Raw genomic sequence first — 25,594 nt, forward strand, 5'->3', positions numbered from 1 at the left:
TCTGCCATAATGTCTCAGCTGGGATGCTGAAGGACACCCTTATAGGGGGGACAACGGGGCTAAGATTTGAAAGAAGAGAACCCTGTTCTAACACAGGTTAGCCCTTTGTTGGTGTGTCAGCATTTAGAAAAATGAAAAAAAATCCAAAAAAAAATCTAAACAGTCTAGCTACCTTTTTGTACTACATGTACTTACTCAGAGACTTCTAGGACTGATGATTTCATTATGATGGTAGACACTTTTCACTGACACAGATTGCAGCAACTCAATAGCTGTTCCTCTAGTGTTATGACAGAAAATTTCATCACTGAAGACATCCCAGAAATAAGTCTCTTCAGACTCAGCTAGGTTAGTCCTTGGATAAAAAGCACATGGTCTATGACCCATACCCAAAGCCTTTCCACCTTGGGAGAACATTTCCCTAACATAACTGTGCTAAGCTTAAATATGATCCCAATAAATAGTAATTTTATCAAAAAATATTTGAAGCAAAAAGGCTGCCTAAATATTGTTTTCCTGGTACTTCTACTTCAGTTAAACATTGTCTAAGTAGCTTGTACATTGTGTGTGTGTGTGTTGGGGGGCGGGGTTGGGGTTGGGGTGGTGTGGAAGCCTAGTGGTGGTAATATGGAATGCAAGGGTTTGGTTGTTTCTTTGTTTTGAGATCACAAAATATAAAAAAAGTCCTTTCTGAGGTATTTGCTTAAGGATTTAGGGTTGAAGAGTTTAGTTTTGTGGGTCAACTTTTTTTTTTAATTTTAAGGAGGAAGATACTTATGTTTGCAGGTTCAGTGACATCTCCTCAACATTTTAAAGCCATAATTATGATTTAAAAAAAGAGTCTGATTCTACTTCCTGTCTCTCAGATAGCTAGAGATTCCTTGGAGATGGGGGGAATGCAACTCAATTCAACAAGCTTTTATTAAGTACCTACTATGTGCAAGACACTGTGCTAGACATGAGACATTCAAGAGACTAAAATAAGAACTCATCACTGACCTCAAGGAGCTTACATTTTCTTGGGGAAATACGTGCAAACATCTATGTAAATAAAAGATAATTTGAAGCTGAATAAAACACATGTAGCTAGTGATACCATAAAAAGCATCCCAAAAGAAGTGTAACTTTAGCTAATCTTGGGAGGAAACATGATTTGAAGACACAGAGGTGAACAGGAAGTATATTGCAAAACTGGGGACAACCAGTGCAAAGACATGTAGGTGGGAGATGGAATATCTAATTCTAGGGATAGGAAGTAGACCAATTTGGTTGGAATATGGAATGCATGGAGGGGAGTAGTATGAGATAAGTCTGGAAAAGCAACTTGGAGACAGGCTTTGCAGAGCTTTAAATACTAGGCAGAGAAGAGAGTATTTTGTCCTAAAAGCAATAGAAGTTACTGAAGACTGTACAAGGAAAAGATCAGGCTTGTTGGATCAAGTCCCTGTTGAATTCTCTGGGTACTATTTACTACTTCCAAACTTTTAAGTTGAATTTAACATTGTGCTGAAGCTTCTTCCAGGTTCTCCTTAATTTGGGGTTGCCAAAGATAAGGAGAACTGAGTGACCAGTGGGGTAGGCAGCCATCATAATTTTGCACAAAACATTTCCAAAGCTATTGATATGAAGGACATTGGCCATATAGATCATCAAAGCCACAAAGTTGAAAATATAGAGGAGGAAGAAGAGACTAATGGCTTTGATTGCCCCCATGTGAGCTTCCATGCTGGGATTTCTGGAACCTGTGGCATTACTCTTCATTTGTAGTGTGTGTCTCTTGAGAGAGATGATCAATAGGGTAGCTGCAAAGATAAACATGATTAGAGGAACAAAAACGGCCAGGTTGTTGATAATAGCAAAGTTAACCACATTGGTCTCTGTAAAGTATTTCTTTTCTTTGGCATTGGAAGAGGAAACTGGGATGGAAGTGTTAACATAAACATTGTAGACATCCATTGAAATGAAAAGACTGCAGAAAAGAGAAATGAGGACTGATAGACAGAGGAGCCAGGGCATTAATCCAGAGACTCTCCATCTTAGCTTGAGGAATAAGGCATGGGTGAAGTTGGCAATCTTGATGCAATAGAAGACACTGAGCCAAGCAGCAAACCAGAGGTTGGAGTAGGTCAGGAACATGAAAATGACTTTGAAAGTTTTATACGTTGTATTTTGATTGTAAGAAAGTCGGAATAATAAGCTATAAACATTTTCCACCATCAACCAAAACTGTAGCAAGAGCCTTGAACAGCTCAGAATCGTCAAAATAGAATCACTAGTGGAGAGTATTTTGCTCCGGAACCACTCAGCAGTATTTATGGTCACAATGAAACCATTCCCAATCATGCCGGTGATACACTCAATTCCTGGGACTATTAAAGCAATGAAAAGGAAAAGTTCAGATATATCATCATCTGTGTAATCCTTAGTTATTCTTCCCATTTTTTGATGTCTTTGACTGCACTGTCAGATTGAGTTTCCAGTTCACATTTGCTTCATGGTCCCCTGGCTAACAGATACTCAAAGTACCTATTGCTTATTGAACTCAGTTAATGATTGTTCCCAATTTTTCTAAATTTGCTTGTCATGTGACCACAAATTGAGAGGCTGGGAATGCAAATGACTACAGGATTTGGTTACTGGTCCTATCTCCATTTGTCATAGACACATTATATTTGTGCCTTCAGCAGAGTGTTATGAAGAACTTGAGAAGAGTTTACATCATAGTTTATTTCTATCTCCAGAATCCATATTAGTCCTTCCAACTCCACGTCTGGTGGAATAGCCAGTATACCAAAGTTTTCTTGGTGTCACAGGTAACCCAATTTACCTTGATCAATCTTTTTTTTAAAATTAATTTATTTTGAATTATCAACAATCACCTCCATAAGCTTTTGAGTTTTAAATTTTTCTCCACCTCCCTATTCACCTCTCTTCCCAGGATGGCGCGCAATCTGATATAGGCTATACATACATATACATTCCTATTAAACATATTTTCACATTAGTCATGTTGTAAGGAAGAATTAGAACCAATAGGAGGAACCACAAGAAAGAGGAAATAAAACAAAACAGAAAAAAGAACAAATAATATGCTTCGATCTGCATTCAAACTCCATAGTTCTTTCTTTGAATGTGGATAGCATTTTCCATTATGAGACTTTTGGAGATGTCGTAGATCCTTGCATTGCTGAGAAGGACTAAGCCTATCAAAGTTAGTCATTGCACAACGTCACTGTTACCATGTATGATGTTCTCCTGGTTCTGCTCACTTTACTCAACATCAGTTCATACAAGTCTTTCCAGGTTTTTCTGAAATCTACCTGCTCATCATTTCTTATAGTATGATAACATTCCATTACATTCATATGCCACAGATTTTCAGCCATTCCCCAATTGATCGGCATCCCCCTCAACTTCCAATTCTTTGCCACCAGAAAAAGAGCTGCTATAAATATTTTTGTATATGTGGGTCCTTTTCCCATTTGTATGATCTCTTTGGGATACAGCCCTAGAAGTGATGTTGCTGGGTCAAAGGGTATGCACATTTTTATAGGCCCTTTGGGCATAGTTCCAAATTGCTCTCCAAAATGGTTGAATCATTTCACAACTCCACCAACAATGCATTAGTGTTCCAATTTTCCCACATCTTCTTCAACAATTATCATTTTCCTGTTTTGCTGTGTTGGCCAATCTGATAGGTGTGATGTGGTACCTCAGAGTTGTTTCGATTTGCATTTCTCTGATCAATAGTGATTTAGAGCATTTTTTCATATGACTACAGATGGCTTTAATTTACTCATCTGAGAACTGCCTATTGATATCCTTTGACCATTGATCAAATGAGGAATGACTTGTATTCTTATAAATTTGACTTAATTCTCTATATATTTCAGAAATGAAGCCCTTATCAGAGACCCCTGGTTGTAAGAATTCTTTCCCAGTTTTCTGCTTCCCTCCTAATCTTGATTGCATTGGCTTTGTTTATGTGAAAACTTTTTAATTTAATGTAATCAAAATTATCCATTTTGCATTTCATAATGTTCTCTATCTCTTGTTTGGTCATAAATTCTTCTGTTCTCCATAAATCTGACAGGTAAACTATCCCTCACTCTCCCAGTTTGCTATAGTATCAGCCTTTGTATCTAAATCACGAATCCTTTTTGACTTTATTTTGGTTTATGGTGTGAGATTTTGGTCTACGCCTAGTTTCTGCCACACTATTTTCCAGTTTTTCCAGTAGTTTTTTTCAAAAAGTGAGTTCTTATCCCAGAAGCTGGGGTCTTTGGGTTTATCAAATAGTAGATTACTATGGTCACTGACTACTGTATCTTGCATACCTAACCTATTCCATTGATCTACCACTCTATTTCTTAACCACTACTAAGTAGTTTTGATAATTGCGGCTTTATAGTGCAATTTAAAATCTGGAAGAGCTAGGCTACCTTCCCCTGCATTTCTTTTCATTAGTTCCCTTGATATTCTGGACCTTTTATTATTCCAAATGATTCTTGTTGTTATTTTTTCCTAGCTCTGTAAAATAAATTTTTGGCAGTTTAATTGGTATGACACTGAATAATACCTTGATCAATCTTTGGTGGCTCTGAAGAACCATTCTTCAGCCTAGGTTTACTGGCCTTTTAAATTGCCTTCTTTGACTTGAGAAGCCAGGTCAGATCATTGACTTTGTTGCCCTGAACTTTTTTTCTTTTCTTTCTCTAGTCAGAAATTCTGAGTCTACATTATTTTCATGCCCATATATGAGAATCTGTGGATTGCCCATTCCTCAGATGCTGCTACTTTAGAACCTTTAGATTTCTTCAGGAAAGCATGGTGGGATGAAACAATGAATAGAAAAACCAAAATAAAATGCTGTTTTGCTTAACTATGTGCAGAAAAAGGTTCTGTGACAATATTTCCATTTGCCTTGATTATTGCTCTTATTATCAGCATGACTTGGCAATGTAGAACCATGTGTTTTATTCTTTGGAGGGCATCAGAAAGAAAGGGACATATCCTTAGGAATACTTTATAAAAATCAGAAATAAAACATAACAGATGTGTATGTGTGTGGGTATAACCAATTACAGTGTGTATATGTGTGTGTGTGTGTGTGTGTGTGTGTATGTGCGTGTATGCATGTGTGTAACCAATTACAACTTGTGGGAGGGAGAGAATGTGCATTTTTTAAAGCACCTACTATGTTCCAGGCACTGTGCTAAGGGTTTTTACAAACATCATATCATTTAATCCTCACAAAAGACTGTAAGGGTTATAATCCCCATTTTATAGTGGAGGAGACTGAGGCAGACGGAAGTTAAGTGACTTGCCCAATGTCACACAGATGCTAGCGATCTGAGGCTACATATGAACTCTTGACTCCAGGTCTAGTTCTCTATCTACTATGCTATTTAGCAATCTCTTGTAGAAATAAACACAAATTCTAGAGAATTACAATTGTGGCTTAATGATAGAACATGAGTTGGAAAGAAATGTCAGAGACTAGCTAATTTAATTCATACCTGAGCAAGAGTTCCCTCTATTAATATTCCTGTTATGTTGTCATGTTGGTTCTACTTGATGACCTCCTATGATGGAGTATTGACTATCTACCAAGGGACACATTCTACTTTCGGACAGTTTTAGTTAGGGAAGTGTTCTTTATATTGAGTAAAAAATCTCCCTTTGAGAAACTTCTACCCGTTATCCCTTGCTCTACTTTCTGGGGCCAAGCAAAATGTATAATGTTTTTTCTGTATGACATATCTTCACATGTTTGAAAACCCCTCCTTTCCCTGGCAAGTCTTCTCTTCTCCAAGCTAAATATCCCAAATACTTTCATCACTCTTATTACATATGAGGGTAATTTCTGACCCTCATATGTCATGGTTTAAAGTTCCTTCAAAGTGCTAGTCTCCTTTCCTTCAGCTTGTTAATATTTCAGTATTTTGATAGGAGGCCCATGATTTCATATATGTGGGTGGTCCTTCCAAAGGCATAGATCACAACCCATTTATAGCTTCTCATTTAATGTGTTTCTTATCTAGGTTCTCCTGTGATTACTGTACAGAGGCTCCACTCAATAGACTTGGGGCTTTCTTCTGGGTCGCTCCATATGGTGTGGTTACAATTGGAATATACTTATTGTTGTCTGCTGGTCCTACCATTCTTACTACATAATCATGTCACCTTTTCATGCCATACATTTCTTTGATAATACCCTTGTAGAATTATTTTTTTATACCTGCTTTTATAATATATCTCTTTCACTGTCTCCCCCAGTCCCTCTGAAAACAGAAGTCTGCATATCCTACATAGACATATTTCAATAAAACAAATTTCCATGTTGACTATGCCCAAAGATGTATATCTATTTCTGCATTATAAGTTCATCACTTATTTGGCAGGAGGTCAATGGTGTGTTAAATTTTCAGCCTTCTGAACTTGTGGTTTATCAGTGCATTGATTAGAGTTCTAAAGTCTTTCAAAGATATTTTTCTCTAGAATGTTGTTATCATTGTATAAATTGTTCTAGTTCTGCTCACTTCACTTTGCATCTCTTCACAGATATCTTCTCAGTTTCCTGTGAAACTATCTACTTCGTAATTTCTTATAGTACAATAATATTCACAATAGTATTCTTTAGAGCAGCGGTGCTGAACACAAATGAAAAATAGGCCACTCCACCATATATTTGGATCCTTGCAGGCTGCATATTGACTTTGTTTTAAAATGTACTATTATCTATGTTTTATTGTATTTTTATTTGTATTGTTAAATATTGCCAAATTACATTTTAATCTGCTTTGGGCTATGCTTGGAAGTGTTGTGGGCCTCATTTATGCCACTTCCACATTAGAGCATTGCTCTTGTACTATTTTTGGTTGATAAAATTTTTCAGCCTGCTCATGTCCACATTGTGCATCTTCATTGCATTTCAGGTGACCTATAGCTTTAATTTCTCAGAGGCCATGGTATTCCAGAAATCATAGCTGTATAACATTACAGAAGGATATTGATGTTAAAACTCTGTTTTATTGAGAATCTTGGGCATTGAAAGCACCACACAATTTAACACAACAATCTAGTCTGTTTTTCTCCTGTTCAGTTCTTGGTCCATTTCATCTTCTGGATCTGCTAATACACACATATGTGTATTACCTATATTTATCTATCTACCTATCTATCTATCTATCTATCTATCTATCTATCTATCTATCTATCTATCTATCTGTGTGTGCGTGTGTGTGTGTGTGCGTGTGCATATATACTGATAGACCAACTCTATAGTTTGTTCATTTAAAAGCCTGTCAAACCCATATCCACTTGGTTTTTGCTGTGTGGCTTTAGACTGAACTCTTTGGAATGAATGGCATTGCCAATTAAGAGGTTCTGTAATATCTCAGTGTTTGATGCAATTAGCATCACTTTTATTATATCTTTCAAGGAAATTTGCATGATTTTTGTATAAGCATGGGAGATACCTTTTTAGAGGAGAGACTTTAAGATGATATTTTGCTTGACAGAATCAAAAAAAATTTAAATAGTAAAGAGACAATAAGGGAGCATGCAATAATTAAGTGCCTACCACATGCCAGCTCCTGTGCTATATGCTTTACAGATATTATTCCATTTCATTCACACAAAACCTGAGATGGGTGCTTTATGATTCCCTGTTTTGTGAGTAAGGAAACTGTCTAGGATCACACAGCTAGTAAGTGTTTGAGGCTGGATTTGAACTCAGGTCTCCCTGACTCCAGGTTCAGTGCTCTATCCACTGTGCTACTTATCTGTACAGTGAACTTTTATAATATTGTGCCTTTATGCCAATTATGTGATGGTTAGTATGAGGCCTAGTCTGAAAGCTCACTTTCTTCTCATAACTTCATCAAGAATGCCCTCAATATATCAAGAGATTATTTTAAAACAATAAGAAAGTAGATATATGAGATGTTAGTTATTGGCAATTGCTTAATTGCTTTAAAAAAATAATTCATTCTTTTAGTTTTCCTATATGTTTGAACTCTCCCCTTTCAGATATCTTGAGGATCCCTCAATGTCTTCAAAATTTGGTTCCCTCCAGGCTAGAACTACTCTGTATATACTTGGGCTAGTCCAGCTGCTTTAAAAAATTTTTTTAAAATTTATTTTATTTTCAACTTAAGAAATAAAACAAGCATTTCCATAACATAGTAGAATATAGAAAAGATGATTGTGCATGAAACTGCAAATCCATTATGTACAACTTGCTATTCCTTTTAGATATATAATAAAATTATCCTGTAACTTTCTTTTTTTCCCTTTTTCTTTTTCTTCCCTCTCCCTGCCCTAGAAATGACTACCATTAGACATAAATATGTGCGTGTATCTATATCTATATATAGCAAAACCATTCTGTACATATTTCTATTTATCAATTTTTTTTCCTCTGGATGCAGATAGTGCCTGCTTTCATGTCCTTTGTAGTTAATTTGGGTATTTATAATAGTCAAAATGATTTAGTCACTCAAAGTTGTTCTTAAGATAATATTATTGTTACTGTATACAATATTCCCTTGGTTCTGCTCATTTTGCTCTTCATTATTTCATGCAAGTCTATCCATGTTTTTCTAAGATCATTGAGCTTATCATTTCTTATAGCATAGTAGTATTTCATCACAGTCATATACCACAGCTTGTTTAGCCATTCCCCAGTTGACAGGCATCCCTACCATTTCCAATTCTTTTCCACCACAAAGAAAACCACTATAATATTTTAGAATACATAATTTCTTTTCCTTTTCCCCTAATTCTCTTTGGAAATAAACTTACTAGTGCTCGGGTATAGGCAGTTTAATAAATCTTTGAGCATAATTCCAGATTATTCTCCAAAATGATTGGATCAGTTTACAATTCCACCAACGATGAATTAGTGTCCCAATTTTCCACATCCTTTCCAACATTTATTGATTTCCTCTTCAATCATTTTATTCAATCTGATATGTGTAAAATGATATCTCAAGGTTATTGTAATTTACATGTCTTTAATCAATAATGATCTATAGCATTTTTTAATATGACTATAAATTGTTTGGATTTCTTCATTGGAAAACTGCCTGTTCACATCCTTTGACCATTTATCAATTGACTTGTATTCTTAAAGATTTGACAGAGTTCTTTATATATTTGAGATATGAGACCTTTATCTGAGAATCTGTCTATAAAAATTTCCCCCAATTCCCTGTTTTCCTTCTGATTTTGGCTACATTTGTTATATTTGTACACCACCTTTTCAATTTAATGTAATCACAGATATCCATTTTATACCTCATACTGCTCTCTATCTTTTGTTTATTCCTTAATTGTTCACTTATCCATAAGCCTGATAGGTAATATATTCCATGATCTTCAAATTCTCCTATAATATTTCTCTTTATATCTAGGCCATGTATCAATTTTGATCTTATCTGGTACATTTGTAAGATGTTTGTCTGTGCCCAATTTCTGCCAGACTGCTTTCCAGTTCCCCCAAAAATTTTTACCCAAATATACACCAAGTTATAAAGCATTTAAATTTTTAAAAGAAAAGTTAGATGATTTATACATGGGGATAGTCATACTATAATAGTAGAAGACTGTAGTCTTCCCCTCTTAGAACTAGTTGCTTTTTGTTTTCTTCAGTAACATTTATTTCTTTGTCTTTTCATCTTTAGTGACTAAGCACACTACCTTGTGTGTGTGTGATAGATACTCGTTGATTGATCCATCCCTTTTATCAATATGGTGAATGTTTGCTTCTTTTCAGTAAAGAGAGTAGTTACTTGGGTTGGTTACTTGCACTTAGACTTATCTCTGAGAGTGACCTTTGTTCATTCTTTTACTTTTAGTTGTATTTTATTTTCATTCGTAACTCACATGCATCCTATTTGTTTCCTAATATATCTTTGTCCTTTCCTAAGCCCAGGGAGTCTTACTTTTTGTCAGAGAATAAAAAAGAGGAAAAAAAAATCAGTTCATCAAAAGCCACAAAGACATGAAACAATTGCCCCGGAGCAGTAATATTATGGTATATTCATGTACCAAAACTTGTTTGGTCATTCCCCCACTGAGGGGTACCTACTCTGTTCCCAGTCCATTCTTTGCTACCATGAAAAGTGCTTCTATGAATTTTTTGAAGCACATGGGAATTTTCATTCTGTCTTTGACTTCATTGGAGCATAGGCTTAATTTTGGGATTTAACTGTGTCAAAGAGTGTAACCACTTTTGGAAGGACGTAATTCCAAATTACTTTCTACGATGGCTGAAGCTATTCACAGCTCTACCAAGAGTCCAGCAGTGTGTTTATTTTCCCACAGTGTCTCCAGTGTTGACTATTTCCATCTTTTTATCCTCTTTGATAATTTGCTGGGTTTAAGATAATACCTCAGTTTATCTTTACTATGACTGTTAATATTACTTTTATACAACCATTAATAGTTTTTAATCCTTTTGAGAGCAATTTGTTTATATCCTTTGACCATTTACTTATTATTATTATTTTTTTAGGCAATTGGGGTTAAGTGACTTGCCCAGGGTCACACAGCTAGTAAGTGTCAAGTGTTTGGTCTGAGGTCGGATTTGAACTCAGGTACTCCTGACTTCAGGGCCGGTGCTCTATCTGCTGCGCCACCTAGCTGCCCCAACCATTTACTTATCGATAAATGTATTTTGGGCCTACATAATTGTGGTAATTTTCTAAATATCTTCTATAGCATATTGTTGTCAGAGATACTTGATGCAAAGTTTTTTCCTTCTATTTTCTTCCTATCCTCATTTTGTTTGTACAAAAGTTTTTAATTTAATGTAATCAAAACATTTTGTGTTCTATGATATCTTATATCATTTGTTTAGTGGGGGAGAATGTAAGCTGTCTCCATTTGGTCTCCATTTACTTGGTTGATTTATCATCAAGGGATTTATTGAACCACTGGATGCATAAAATTATCAAAGAGAAAGCTGTGATCATGCAAGACAAAGCTAAAGGTGGGGAGGAGGTTTAAAGAAATTAAAATGCGCAAAATACCAATCTTAACATGTACTTTTGCAACTGTAGAGTATATAATAAGATATTTGGAAGATATCCCAGCCAAACTTCCATACAATATTAATGAAACAGAAGGGTCTATCATCCTAAGTTCGCTGTAGAAATATTAACATTTCCTCATCAAAAGGAGAGAGAGGATTAATAAACCTCAGAATATTAGTGAATATGTTTAAAATGTACAGAAATGCTTTTGGAATAATCAAACATCATTTCTCTAAACAATAATAAAGGTTGGCAATAAGCAAATGCCACTGGATTTGTTGAATGTAACCTAAAGTGGCTTATGCTGGATGAAACCTGTGAAGGCTATGACACGTAAGGCCTTCCCTGGGTGATATCCAAGTGAATTCAACCAACTATTAAGTAGCATTGAAAAAATGGCACGAATCATCATGGGTTGGTTGATAGAAATAGAACACCTTTTAATGGCAATCCAGGATCAGTTATTGACATGAAAAGTTATAGAAACAATGTCCGTAAGGATCTAGATTTATTGACCAACACAGATAGTGCAAGGAAATGACAGGAACCGAACAACATATCATTACGCTATTCCTTCTTCCTAGATAGATGGCCACCTAGGTAAATGAACAGAATTTCCAAGCTCTAGGATCTTCCCTGACAGGATTTAACTTATGATAGTGAGGATGATAATCATAATCATAATGATGATAATAATAACAGTAATAGCTAACATTTAGATAGCACTTTCTATGTTCCAGACACTGTGCTAAGCACTTTACAAATATTATCTCATTCAATCTCATTTAAGCCCTGGGAAGTAGGTGCTATCATTATCTCCATTTGATAAATATGGAAACTGAGGCAAATAGAGGTTAAGGGAAGTCCCAAGGTCCCACAGCTAGTAAACATCTGATGGCCAGCTAGTAAAAATCTGAGGCCAGATTTGAACTTGAGTCTTTCAGACTTCAGGCCTAGTTTGCTCTGTCTGATGTGCCACCTAACTGCCCTACCTATAGTACTGTTCCATATAAGAAGATTCCAGACCCGATCATCAGCTTCCACTATCCCTCAGAATGTAACTTTCTCTTCCCACAAAGAATTTCTCCTTCAGTCACCAAGTTTTGCTCAACTGGGAAATCTTTATCATCTCAAAATATCTTTTGCCTTTTACTATGTTCCCTTAGAAGGCAATGTGCTGCAGTAGAAAGGATGGTGAGCTTAGAGTCACAAGGCTTGAGTTCAAGTTCTGGTTCTGCCACTTGCTTGTGGGATCTTAGGTAAGTCATTAAGTACTTTGGTCCTGAGTTTCCTCACCCATAAAATAAGAGGATTGGACTATGTGACCTCTGTGGTCCTTTCCAGCACTCAATCCATGATCTTATGATCCTTTTCATTCCCAAGGTCATTAGGGGCTGTCATGAAGATTTAAAACAACAACCAAATAGCCATATAAGATGTGGCCCAGTGAAAACCTGAATGCCAGGAACAGGCAAATTGGGGAAGGATTCTGTTACTACCAACCGTCAAGAGGAGAGCTGGTTGTTTGCATCTCAGGGCCCAGAGGCCCCGAGACTGCAAATAAATCAGTGGCTTATTCAAACCAGAAATTGGAGCATAGATTGATGGTACTGAGTGCAGCTGGAAATGTAAGAAATAGGCAGTAGAAAACAGCTCCAGGACTAGAGACTGAGTTATGGGATGTGTCTCTCAAAAGGGACACACTCCTGCTAACCTAAGCCAATTTGTTCATCCAGGTTTTAATCTGGTCCAGCCTTGAGGAGCATTCCCCTCTTCATAGAGTAAATGTCAGTCTAGATTCACGGTAATCTAGATATCACTTAAAGAATGACTGGTTTCCTGGGCCCACAGGTGTATAGATTTTTAGTTATGTCTAATTTGCCTTTTTACTCCATTTGCATGTTTCTCCTTCATCCTTTCTGGCTCTAACAAAACCAGAAGTTCCTTGTGGTACTACTTATAATCATAACCATAATTTTATTATGTACCCTTTTATGACTTTATGGAATGTTGGAAAAGAACGATGGAATCTAGGACTTTTCAGTGTAACCGAGGGAATTGACAAGATCATAGAGCTTGGAAATTCTGTTCATTTATTTAGGTGCCCCTCTATCTAAGAAGAAGGAATACTTTGTTTCTTCTGTATACTACCATATTTATCCATTCAACATTCATCCAATATTTGTTAAGTATCTACTTATATAGGAAGACGCAAAATTTAGGTAAGATACAGTCCCTGCTCTCGTAGACAGGAGATGAAAACAAAGGGAAGGAAAAAAGTATTATTTATTAAGCTGATACTACGTGCTAAGCACTTTTTGATAATAATAATTTGTTTAGTCATTTTTCAGTTATGTCTGACTCTTCATGACCCAATTTGGGGTTTTCTTGGCAGAGACACTGGTTTGGCATTTTCTTCTCCAGCTCATTTTACAGATGAGGAAAATGAGGCAAACAGGGTTAAATGACTTGCCCAGGGTCACACAGCTAGTGAGTGACTGAAGCTGCATTTGAACTCAGGAAAAGGAGTCTTTCTGACTCTACACCCAATGCTCTAACCATTATGCCACCTAGTCACCCCCAATAATAATATTTTATTTTTAAATTTTTTTACATAAAAAATTTTATTTATTTTTTTAAAAATTTGTTTTTAGTTTTCAACATTCACTTCCATAAGATTTTGAGTTCCAAATTTTCTCCCCATCTTGTCCCTCCCCCAACCCTAAGACAGCATACATTCTGAATAACCTTTTCCCTAATCTTCCCTCCCTTCTATCTCCTCCCCCCTGCTCTTATCCCCTTCCTCTTCTATTTTCCTGTAGGGTAGGATAGATTTCTATACCCCATTGCCTGTATGTCTTATTTTCCAGTTTCACATGAAAACAATTTTTTAACATTTGTTTTTAAAACTTTGGATTCCAAATTTTTTCCCTTCCTCCTTTCCCACCCATTCTCATTGAGAAGGCAAGCAACTTGATACAGATTATACATGTGTAGATATGCAAAACACTTCTGTAGTAGTCATGCTGTCGAAAACTAACTATATATCACTTTGTACTATCCTGCCCCCCATTTATTCTATTCTCTCTTTTGACCCTGTCCCTCCTCAGAAGTGTTTGCTTCTGATTACTCCCTCCCCAAATCTTCCCTCCCCTCTATCATCCCCCTGCTCTCTTATCCCCTTCTCCCTGTTTTCCTGCAGGATAAGATAGCTTTCCATACCCAATTGAGTGTGTATGTTATTCCCTCCTTAAGCCAAATCAGATGAGAATAAGATTCACTCATTCCCTCTCACCTTCCCTTACTTCCCCTCCACTGTAAAAACCCTTTTCTTGTCTGTTTTATGCGAGATAATTTACCCCATTCTACCTCTCCCTTTTTCCTCTCCCAGTGTAATCCTTTCTCACCCTTTAATTTTATTCTTCAGTTATCACCCATTCATCTTCAACTCAGTCTGTTCCCCCATCAATTAATCTATCTATATGTATAATTTTTTCCCTCCAATTATCCTAATACTGACAAAAGTCTCATGAGTTACAAATATCATCTTTCCATGTAGGAATGCAAACAGTTCAACCTTAATAAGTCCCTTATGATTTCTCTTTTATGTTTACCTCTTCATGCTTCTCTTGAGTCTTGTATTTGAAAGCTGAAATTTCTATTCAGCTCTGGTCTTTTCATCAAGAATGCTTGAAAGTCCTCTATTTCTTTTTTTTTTAAATTTATTTTATTAATTTATTTTGATTTATCAACAATCACTTGCATATGCTTTTGAGTTTAAAATTTTTCTCCCCTTTCTTCCCCACCACCTTCCCCAAGATGGCACACAATCTGATATAGGCTATACATTTACATTCCTATTAAACATATTTTCACATTAGTGCAGTTGTAAGTAAAAATTAAAACCAATAGGAAGAACCATCAGAAAGAGGAAACAAAACTCAACAGAAGAGGAAAAAAAAGATAGCGATTCCCATTCACATTCACCGTTATGATTGCTATCTGTGTCTTTTTCTCCATCCTTTTTTCCCCGTTTATGCTTTTCTTTCTCCTTTCTCCTTTCCCCCTCTCACTAGTGTTTTGCTTTTAACCACCGCCTCCTTCAGTCTCTCCTGCCCTCTATTATCCCTTTCCCTTTTCTTCCTCTTTACCCTTACTGCTTCTTCCCTCCCTTCTATCCCCCCCTCCCTTTTCTTTCCCCTTTTCCCTCTTACTGCCTATAGGGCAAGTTAGATTTCTATACCTAACTGATTATGTTATTCCCTTCTTGAGTCAAATCTGATGAGAGTAAGGTTTAAACAATGCTCACCCTCCTCTCATCTTTCCTTCGGCTGTAATAGGATTTCTGTCTTTTCCTGTAATGTAATTTACCCTTGTATGCCTCCTCCTTTCTCAGTACATTTTCTAAAATCAGAGTAATCCACTTATTTGGATCCATTTAACCCACTTGATTAGATTTTTTTTATCATTACATCAAAGTCAACTAATATCCACCCCCTTTATGTATACTCCGTTAACATGGTGTAATAACAATACAGTTCTCAAGAGTTGCAAGTGTCATCTTCCCTTGTAGGGATGTAAACAGTAAGCCCTTATTGGCAACATTTTGTATCTTTCTGTCCCATTCACCTTTTTATGTCTTTCTTGAATCTTGTACTTGAAGATCAAATTTTTTGTTGAGCTCTGGTCCAATTCTAGTTTTTAACAGATTGTTTTCTTCTGTTAGTTTTTGTACTTCCTTCTTCAATTGGCCAATTGTGTTTTTTAGGGACTTGTTTTCTTCAGTGTACTTTTTTTTTCCAATTGGCCAATTGTTTTTTTTTTTAAGGACCCTTCTACCTCTCTCATTAGACTTTTAAAATCCTTCTTGAGCTCTTCTAAGAAGGCTTTTTGGGCTTCAGACCAGTTCATATTTGCTTTTGATGTTACAGATGTGGATTTGTTGACAATGTTGTCCTCTTCAGAATTTCTGTCTTGATTTTCACTCTTCTCATAATATGAATCTATGGTACATTTCTTTTTACTCATGGTTTCTTTATTCCCTGGCCTTTAAGGAGATTGAGCTCTCTTGCTGGGGAACAGAGGGCACTGACCCAAGCTTCTTGTGTTGGGAGCCTAGGTCTTGGTCACTGGCTTTGTGTGCTAGGGCCTTTTATGTTGGCAATTGCAGTCTTTAGGGTTCTGGCAGCTTACCTTGTGTTGGGCTGGAATCAGCAAGGCTGGAGCTTTCAGGCAATTCTAGGTTGCCTGATTTTCCTTTCCTTTAGCTTTCTTCAGCTCCTTTTAGATGTGTGCTGCGGGGTGTTTATCTGCCTGGGGCACCTTGCAATGCTGCCTCCCTCATTTCTGCTAATGCACTGGGAGATTCCTTTGTGGTAGAGTGCCGAGGCACCTGTTGGTTTTCTGAGTTGGTTTCCACTGGTTCCCCTGCCCTCACTGAGGCACTCGGAGGTCCAAGTGTTGGTGTTTGCCTGCTCTACCACCTGGGCTTTAGGATCTCCTCCTGGTTGACAGTTGGAGGCTGTAGGGTTCTGACAGTTTACCTGCTGTTGGGTTTAAATCAGCAAGGCTGGGACTTTATGAAGACTCTAGGTTGCTTTCTTCAGCTCCTTTCAGATGAATGCTGTAGGGTACTTATCCGCCTGGGGCCCCTTGTAATTCTGCTTCCCTTATTTTTGCTGAGGCACTGGGAGACCTGTTTGCTGGGCTGCTGTACTGCTGTTCCCCAACTTTCTTCTAGTTCAGTTGTTCCAGGTTGTTTTTTTTTTTCCTGGGGTAATATTTTCTGGGTTTTCAAAGGCTGATAGGGGAAAATGAAAGCGACTACCTTTTTACTCCTCCATCTTGGCTCCCAGAAGCAGAAGTCCATATGTCCTCTATTTCTATGAATGTTTGTTTTTTTCCCCTGAAGGATTATATTCAGTTTTGCTAGGTAGGTGATTCTTGGTTGTAATCCTATCTCCTTTGCCTTCCAGAATATCATATTCCAAGCCCCCTGGTCCCTTAATATAGAAGCTGCTAAATCTTGTGTCGTCCTGATTGGGTTTCCAGAATACTTGAATTGTTTCTTTCTGACTGCTTGCATCATTTTCTCCTTGACCTGGGAACTCTGGAATTTGGCTATAATATTCCTAAGAGTTTTCCTTTGGGGATCTCTGTCAGGAGGTGATGGGTAGATTCTTTCCATTTCTATTTTACCCTCTGGTTCTAGAATACCAGGGCAGTTTTCCTTGATAATTTCTTGAAAGATGATGTCTAGGCTATTTTTTTGATCATGGCTTTTAGATAGTCCAATAATTTTTAAGTTATCTCTCGTGGGTCTATTTTCCAGGTCAGTTGTTTTTCCAATGAGATATTTCACATTGTCTTTATTTTTTCCATTCTTCTGGTTTTGTTTTACAATGTCTTGATTTCTCATAAAGTCACTAGCTTCTAATTACTCCATTCTAATTTTTAAGGTAGTATTTTCTTCAGTGAGCTTTTGGACTTCCTTTTCCATTTGGCCAATTCTGCTTTTGAAGGCATTCTTCTCCTCATTGGCCTTTTGGAACTCTTTTGCCATTTGGGTTAGGCTATTTTTCGTTTGTTTGTTTTTTGGTGAGGCAATTGGGAGTTAAGTGACATGCCCAGGGTCACACAGTTAGTAAGTGTCAAGTGTCTGGTCTGAGACAGGATCTGAACTCAGGGCCTCCTAACTCCAGGGCCAGTGCTTTATCTACTGCACCACCTAGCTGCCCCTGAGTTAGGCTATTTTTAAGGCGTTATTTTCTTCAATATTTTTTAGGGTCTCCTTTAGCAAACCTTTGACTAGTTTTTCATGATTTTCTTGCATCACTCTCATTTCTCTTACCAATTTTTCCTCTACTTCTCTTACTTGCTTCTCAAAATCCTTTTTGAGCTCTTCCATGCCATGGGGCTGATTCATACTTTTCTTGGAGGCTCCGCATGTAGGAGTTTTTGTCTTCTTCTGGTTGTATGTTTCAATCTTCTTTGTCACCAAAGAAAGATTCTATGGTATGACTTTATCTGTGCAGTTTGCTCATGATCCCAGCCAATTACTTGAGTTTTAAACTCTTTGTTAAGGTAGGGGTCTGCTTCCAGCATGGAGAATGTACTGTCCCAAGCTTCACAGGTTTTGTGTAACTGTTTTCAGAGATACTTCTAGGGACCTGTAAGTTTTCAGTTCTTCCAAGGTGGTATGATGAAACGTGAGGTGTTTACTCCTTTGATGGCCTGTGCTGTGGTCTATGAGTGATCACAAACACTCTTTGCTGCCTTGGAACTGTGAGGAGGATTCTCTCTCTACTGCTGCCACAAGCTCCATCACACCAGCACTCCTCCTTGCCCCAGGATTGCCACCCAGAACTGCGACCCAGATCCAAGCACAGGCAAAGCAAGAGAATCCTGCCTCAGCACCAGCAAAGGGATTCCTGTAATCCCTCTCTGATCAGCTACTCGATTTTCCCTCAGTCTGTGGGCTAGAAGCTCTGAAGCAGCTGCCGCTCCAGAGTGCATCAGAAATGAGGCTTTCTCACTGCAGTCACAGACTATTCCTACTGACCTTCTAAGTTGTCTTTGGCATTTGTAGGTTGAGAAGTCTGGAAACTGTCACAGCTGCCCATGATTCAGTACTCTGAAGTCTGCTCCAGGTTTGCTGAGGCCTGTTTTGCCTGCACGCCCATGCTGAACTGAATTTCTCTCCTAGCCTGGCATGATAGACCTTTCCAATCAACCATCTAGGTTTTCTTGGGCTGGAAGTTTGTTTCACTCTGTCTTTTTGTGGGTTCTGCTGCTTTAGAATTTGTTTAGAGCCATTTTTTATAGGTATTTTGAGGGGTTTGGGGGAGACCAAGCAAGTCACTGCTTTTACTCTGCCATCTTGGCTCTGCCCCCTCACCCCCAATAATAATAAAAACTACCTTTTATATATCACCTACTATGTGCCGGGCACTGTGCTAAACTCTTTGCAAGTATTATCTTATTTGATTCTTTTTTGGTGAGGCAATTGGGATAAAGTGACTTGCCCAGAGTCACACAGCTAGTGAATGTTATGTGTCTGAGCAAGAATTTGAACTCAGGTCCTGACTCCAGGGCCAGTGCTCTATCCACTGCACCACCTAACTGCCCCATCTTATTTAATTCTTAATTATCCTCATTTTATAGATGGGGAAACTGAAGCAGACAGAGGTCAAGTGGCTTACCCGTGGTCAAACTGCTGAGAAGTGTCCAAGGCTGGATTTGAATGCAGGTCTTCTTGATTCTAGTCCCAGTAGTCTCTTCACTGTGCCACTGGCTGTCTATATCCTGCCACCATGGTATAGTAGAAAGGGCACTGGAAGATCTGGAAGGAATCTTTGGCTATTTTCTCATAGGAAGAAATTCCTTTGTAAACCTTAAAGTCAGCACCAGCACCAGCACCAGCATCAGCATCAGCATCAGCACCCAGCTCAAGAAGAAATCCAGGTCACTGAAAAGGAGAGAGATCAAACATGGCCAGCTACCCCAACCAAAAATGCAATAGGGAACAAAGTCTAGCTATGGAACAAAACCCCAATTCAGGAAATATGAGTAAACCAAAGAAGACAATGACATATATATTTACACAGCACACATGTACACATGTTCATATACATATTAACACACATGTGTATATATGTAGCATATATGTATACACATGCACACACACACGAAAACAGGAGTTTTAAAGATCCCACCAAAGAAGAAAAGAGTAACTATATAACAGCTACAAGCTGTGACACAAAGAAAAAAACTGTTTTTTACAAGGACTATATTAATCTTTTTTTTTTCTTTTTGGTGAGGCAATCAGGATTAAGCAACTTGCCCAGGATCACATAGCTAGTAAGTGTCAAGGGATAATAGCTAATAGAAATAAAGCAATAGATAAGCAAATGAAATTAAATTTCTGGAGGAATGAATAATAAGCGGTTTAGAGGGAGAAATGAGGTAGCTAGGTGGCTTAGTGGATAAAGCACTATGCCTGGAGTCTGAAAGACCTGAATTAAAATCTGGTCTTAGATAACTTGCTAGCTCTGTAACCCTGGGCAAGTCATCTAACATCTTTCTGCTAGCTAGCACAGAGCAGCGGCCCTACAGACAGAAGACCTGAGTTCAAATCTGACCTCAATCACTTGACATTAACCAGCTCTGTAACCCTGGGCAAGTCGCTGAACTCCAACTGCCTCACAAAACAACAAAACAAAACAGAACAAAATCTGTCTGCCTCAATCCACTAGAGAAGGAAATGGGAAACTGCTCCAGTATCTGCCAAGAAAATCCCAAGGACAATTTGGTCCATAGGGTCATGAAGCAGACATGACTGAACAGCGTCAACAAAGAAGAGAAATGAAACCCAAGAAATAAAATCCTGAGAAAGCAGAATAAACAAAACAGAAATCAGTGACTCCACAAGACAACAAGAAATATCAGAAAAAAATAAACTGATTGAAAAAATAGAAAAGAAATGAAAGATAGTTGGTATGAAAAACAACTGAACTAAAGAAAAGGTGAGAAAGGGATAATTTAGGTTTTCTTGAACTCCCTGAAAACTATTTTTTTTTAAAAAAAAAGCTTGGTTGCTACATTAAAACTATCACAAATCAAAACTTCCAATATCCATTAGAATGTGAGGACAAAGTGATTATTTGGAGAAAAAAAACCCCAAAGGAAAATTCCCAGGAATGTCATAGCTAAAATCTAGGTCTTCCATGTCAAAGGAAAAAAAAAATACTGCAAGCACATAAAACCTGGCAGCTTCTACTTTAAACAGGAGAAGATCTTGGATAATGATATTGCAGAAGGCAAAAGATGCTGGCTTATAACCAAGAATGATTTGTCCTGCAAAGCCGATTATAATTCTATATGGAAACAAAACCAGACCCTTAATGGAAAAGGGGACTAGCAAGCCTTTCTGATGAAAACACCATAATTGAGCAAGATCTGTGAAATGCAAGCTCAAGAGTCAAGAGAAACATAGAAAGATAAATTTATTGAAAAGCTGGAAAGGATTGTAGGCTGATGTAGCACTAAACTCTTAGGAACAAGAACCCTTTCAGAACCTTAATGTCTTTAAATAGTATTAAGGAAATACATACATGCATGTGCATATATATACATATACCAGCACTATAATTTAGTGTTTTTTTTCTTATTATTTAGTCATTGTGTATATAGTTTCTCTATCTCTACTTTCTCAACTATGCCTGTTTGTATGTCTTTACATGCTTTTCTGAGATTTTTGTTTTTAGATTTTTTACTGTTAGCTTTTGCTTTCACATCACCTTCACTGCAAAATAGATCTCTTTCCTCTAGTCTCCCACAGAAAGCCATCCCCTGTAACAGAGAATAAAAAAAAGAAAGGGAGAGATAAAGAAATCCAGTGAGTGAACCAATATATCTATCAAGTCTGACAGCATATATAATTTTCCATATCCATAGCCTCTGCAAAATAAGGAGAGAAATTATTTTTTTCATCCATTTTTTGTGGCCAAGCTTGGTCATTAAAGTGATTTTCTTAAAATACAGATCTGACCTAGTGGCTCCATCTTATCTCCCAGATCAAATATAAAACCTATATTTGGCCCCTTACAACCTGGGCCCCTTTAACCTTTCCAATTTTCTTATACCTTTCTCACCCAGACATACTTTGTGATACAGAGACACTGGCCTCCTTGCTGTTCCTCAAACAGACATCCCATCTCCCAGCTCTAGGAGTTTTCACTGGCTATTCCCTATGCCTGAAATACTGTCCTTCATCTCCACCTCCTGACTTCTCTGGCTCCCTTCAAGTCCTAGCTAAAATCCTACCTTCTATAGGAAGCTTTTCCTGATCCCTCTTAATGCCAGCGCCTTTCTTTTGTTAATTATTTCTAGTTCATTCTGTGTACAGCATGTTTATGTGTTGTCTGCCCCATTAGACTGTGAGATCCTTATCACTTAGCGTAGTGCCTTGCACACAAGAGACACGTAATAAATGTTTCTTGAGTAACCATTTACATTTTTTTTTGTTCTACTTATTTCATTTTGAACTTAAGAAATTTAAAAAAGTGTTTCCATAACGTTGTTGTAGTTATTTTGCATAATGTCTTCCTGGCTCACTTCTGCTGCCTTGTATTTATCTTATGCATTGTTTAGAGCACAGTAATAATATTCAATTACATTTGTGTGCCACAATATGCTTATTTATCTCCCGTTTGGTTGGCATTTACTTTATTCATAATTCTTTACTAACAAAAAATGTTGCTATGACTATTTTGGTATTTGTGGGACTTTTCTTTATGTCTTTGATTTCCTTGGGATATATGTATGTCCTAGATAAAATAACAAACAAAAGAAACTCTGTGAATAAAGAAAGCAGCAAATTCTTTTCTCTTCCTTTGTGAAAACAGTGGTACCTCCTTCCACATACTTCTAACCCCAAGGCAGTATTGCATCTTGCTTTTTGAATCTTAGAATGGCATTGTACTTGACAATTCCAAAGAACTCATGATAAAAAATGCTATTCACCTCCAGAGAGAGAACTGCTGATCTGAGTGCAGATTGAAACATTTTTTTCACTTTATTTTTCTTGCTTTTCCCTCCCTCACACATGACCAATATGGAAATGTCTTGCATGACTTCATATATGCGACGGGTATCATATTTCTTCCTTTCTCAATGAGTGGGTTACAGGGTGGAGGAAGGGAGAAAATTTGGAACTGAAAATAAAAATAAATTAACAAAAAATCCAAGATAAATAAAAACACAATACAATATATACATATACATAAATATATACATATAAACATACTCACATATCAATGATATTGTACTGTTTTTCCTGAGTATATGGGAATTTGGATGATTTAAGTTTCAGTTTTAGACTGGATCTATGATTTCATTAGTGTAAGGAGCTACCAGGAAGGAACTTCCTTTGGCAATATAGGTTGACACCTTCTCTGCAACTTAGATCCTTATGAGGGATCTTGGGAGAACTGAGACATCAAGTGATTTGCCTAAATTTACACAGCCAATATGTCATAGGAAGGGCATGAATCCAGGTCTTCTTGATTCTAAGGTCAATTTTCTATCTATTGTGTCCTGCTGCCTTATTGATTTGATATCATAACTTTTTAAAACATTAAAATAATTTTGGAAAAATAAAGGCCGATAAGCTTATAGAAGCAGCATGAAAAGAATAAAAATGAAAAACGGACTGATTGGCCCAACCATCCACAGAGGAGTTATGTACTACATCAAGGGACTGATTCAGAAGGTGTCTAAAAGGGAAAAGTGAACATACCAGTGGTGTGGGAGAAAATCTTGAATCTTACTAATACAGTAAAAAGGAAAATAAAAACCATCAACGACTACTGACCTATTATTCTCACTTTCCCAGCTATTAAATTTTTATGAAAATTATTTCCACACAATGAAGGCATACTTGATTAAGCTATTGGTAGAAAATAGGCAAGTGTACACAAATAAGTGGATTGTATCTTTACACAGTTGATTAAAAGGCATAGAGAAATACAAAATTCCATTGTTTTTGTTGGGTGTTGACTATAAAAAAGCATTTGACTTGGTAGAGGAAAATGATACCTTAAAGTGTTCTTTGAACAAGTATGTGCCTGCTACCTACTTTGTGGACATCTTTGGGGCTGTAATAACAATACCAGCTCATGCTTGGATAGTTTTCCTGTTTTCTGAAAGTTATAGAAAAGTAGGCTTTGGTCATGGGGTGATGCTTCTCACCAGCCAAGTGTTTTTTTTTTTTTCAGAGGACCATCAGTGGACATGAACTGGCTTTCTCAAAGCCTGCAATGTTTCTGTTGTTCACCAGAGGGCGCTCTTACACTATTTCTACTGTAGTCTGGAACTCCTGGCTAAGGGCTAGATAGTGTGGGGTTTTTTTTTCCTGTAAAAAGCAATAGAGTATCACTGTGAAAAATTAAAATAATGGAAATCTCAACATGGTTTAATCACTGGCTCTGCATCTCAACATGGCTCTCTGCATCTTCATATTTAGGAAATTTCTTGTTATTTTTAATTAACCTTATTCTTGAGACTTGGACAATCAATTTCTAGCAGTCACATGATTTATTCAAACAGAACAAAATTAAAAAGAGAACTAACAAGCCCAATTATCTTGTTGTCTGATCTTTTCACCATCCTCAACGATTTCAAAAAAATGGGAGGAACCATCATAGGAAAGATTTGTGTATCTGGGAGTGCTTTTCAAGGATCAAATGTTCATGTCAGCTGGGGAGCATAGAAGCATTGTGGGAGAGGAGTTTGTCCTTCCTCTGTTTCACTGACCTATGGAACTCTCAAAATGGCCAGTCTAGGTGCCCAGAAATTGCACTCAGCTTTACATCTGACTCATCTAATGTTGACTCCTGTAGGTAGCTTGTGTGTCTTATCTCTAGATTCTAATCTTTCTCCCACCCCACCCTGGACTTCACCAAGGGAGTAGACCCAAAATATGTAATAGTAACTGTTTCTCTTTTGGCCAACAACCCTGAAGGTTTTCCCCTCCCAGTCTGATTTTTTTTTTTAATTAAAGGGGCCATCCCTTGCCTCACATCTTAAAGAGGCCTATTCACTGAACAGACATTGCCTGAAAGTGAGAACTTGAAAAGACCTTAGCTCAAAAAGGCCAAGGTCTCCCACGGCATCCTGGTCCATCCCCAGTTGTCCTGATCGATATCTGGCCACTGGACCCAGACAGCTCTGGAGGAGAAAGTGAGGCTGGTGACTTGGCACAGCCCTCCTTTACCCTCAAATAAAATTCAGTTGCAAGTCATGTCATCATCTCCCTGATGTCATGGTTGTCTTTGAGAACGAAGGACAAACCACATAAGACCCAAACTAGGAACTAGTAACCACAGCAGCAGCTGGTTGCCAGTCTCAGGAGCCTCTTCACTTGTAGCTGTATGAAAGGAATGAAATGGAACAGTGGACTAGACAATAGGAAGAAAAATGGATCAGATATTTTTTTCCAAGTGTAAATCTAGTGGAAGGCCAAAAATGGTGATGGATCAGCCAGTACTATCATATACAAAATTGCACCCCTTTCTCTTGATCTCTCTTCTATTTACGTTCCTGAATTGACCTCACATTTGAAGAGTGGTTGTACGTCATATTTCTCCTGACTTCATATTTTGTGTGTGTGAGTATATGTGTGTGTGTGTGTGTGTGTGTGTGTGTGTGGTGTGTGTGTGTGTGTGTGTGTGTGTGTGATTCTCTAAAATAATGAAGCTATGGAATTCTCCTCCAAAAGATCCCTACCTTCCATGGAGAGGATGCAGTGGAGACTGGTCGTAGCCTATTTATGGGCTCCAAGGAGCCTATTTCTCTTATCACTGACTTCTAGGATTTGGAATATGAACCTGAACCCTCCTACTAGCCTTGTAGAAAAGATAGAGATATATGTTGATACAATTAGGTGGTTTTAGAACTAGGATGAGTATGTTTGAAGAATAGTTATTTAATTGTTGTCAACTTTAAGGGAGGTCTGTAAAGGAATCACCTAAGAATTCATTTTTTTCCTTTGT

At 37.5% G+C, this 25,594-nt stretch overlaps 1 protein-coding gene across 1 annotated transcript; it reads right to left on the reverse strand.

Moving 5' to 3' along the window:
• Window positions 1-1,470: 1,470 nt before the first annotated feature.
• LOC110216182 (taste receptor type 2 member 40-like) lies at window positions 1,471-2,439 on the reverse strand. The gene has a single exon (XM_020997985.1). It carries the CDS (start codon window positions 2,437-2,439, stop codon window positions 1,471-1,473), a length of 969 nt encoding a protein of 322 aa, XP_020853644.1.
• Window positions 2,440-25,594: the final 23,155 nt, after the last annotated feature.

This window comes from Phascolarctos cinereus, unplaced genomic scaffold (assembly GCF_003287225.1).
Source record: "Phascolarctos cinereus isolate Bilbo 61053 unplaced genomic scaffold, phaCin_HiC Scaffold_1;HRSCAF=81, whole genome shotgun sequence".
NCBI classification, from domain to species: Eukaryota; Metazoa; Chordata; class Mammalia; order Diprotodontia; family Phascolarctidae; genus Phascolarctos; species Phascolarctos cinereus.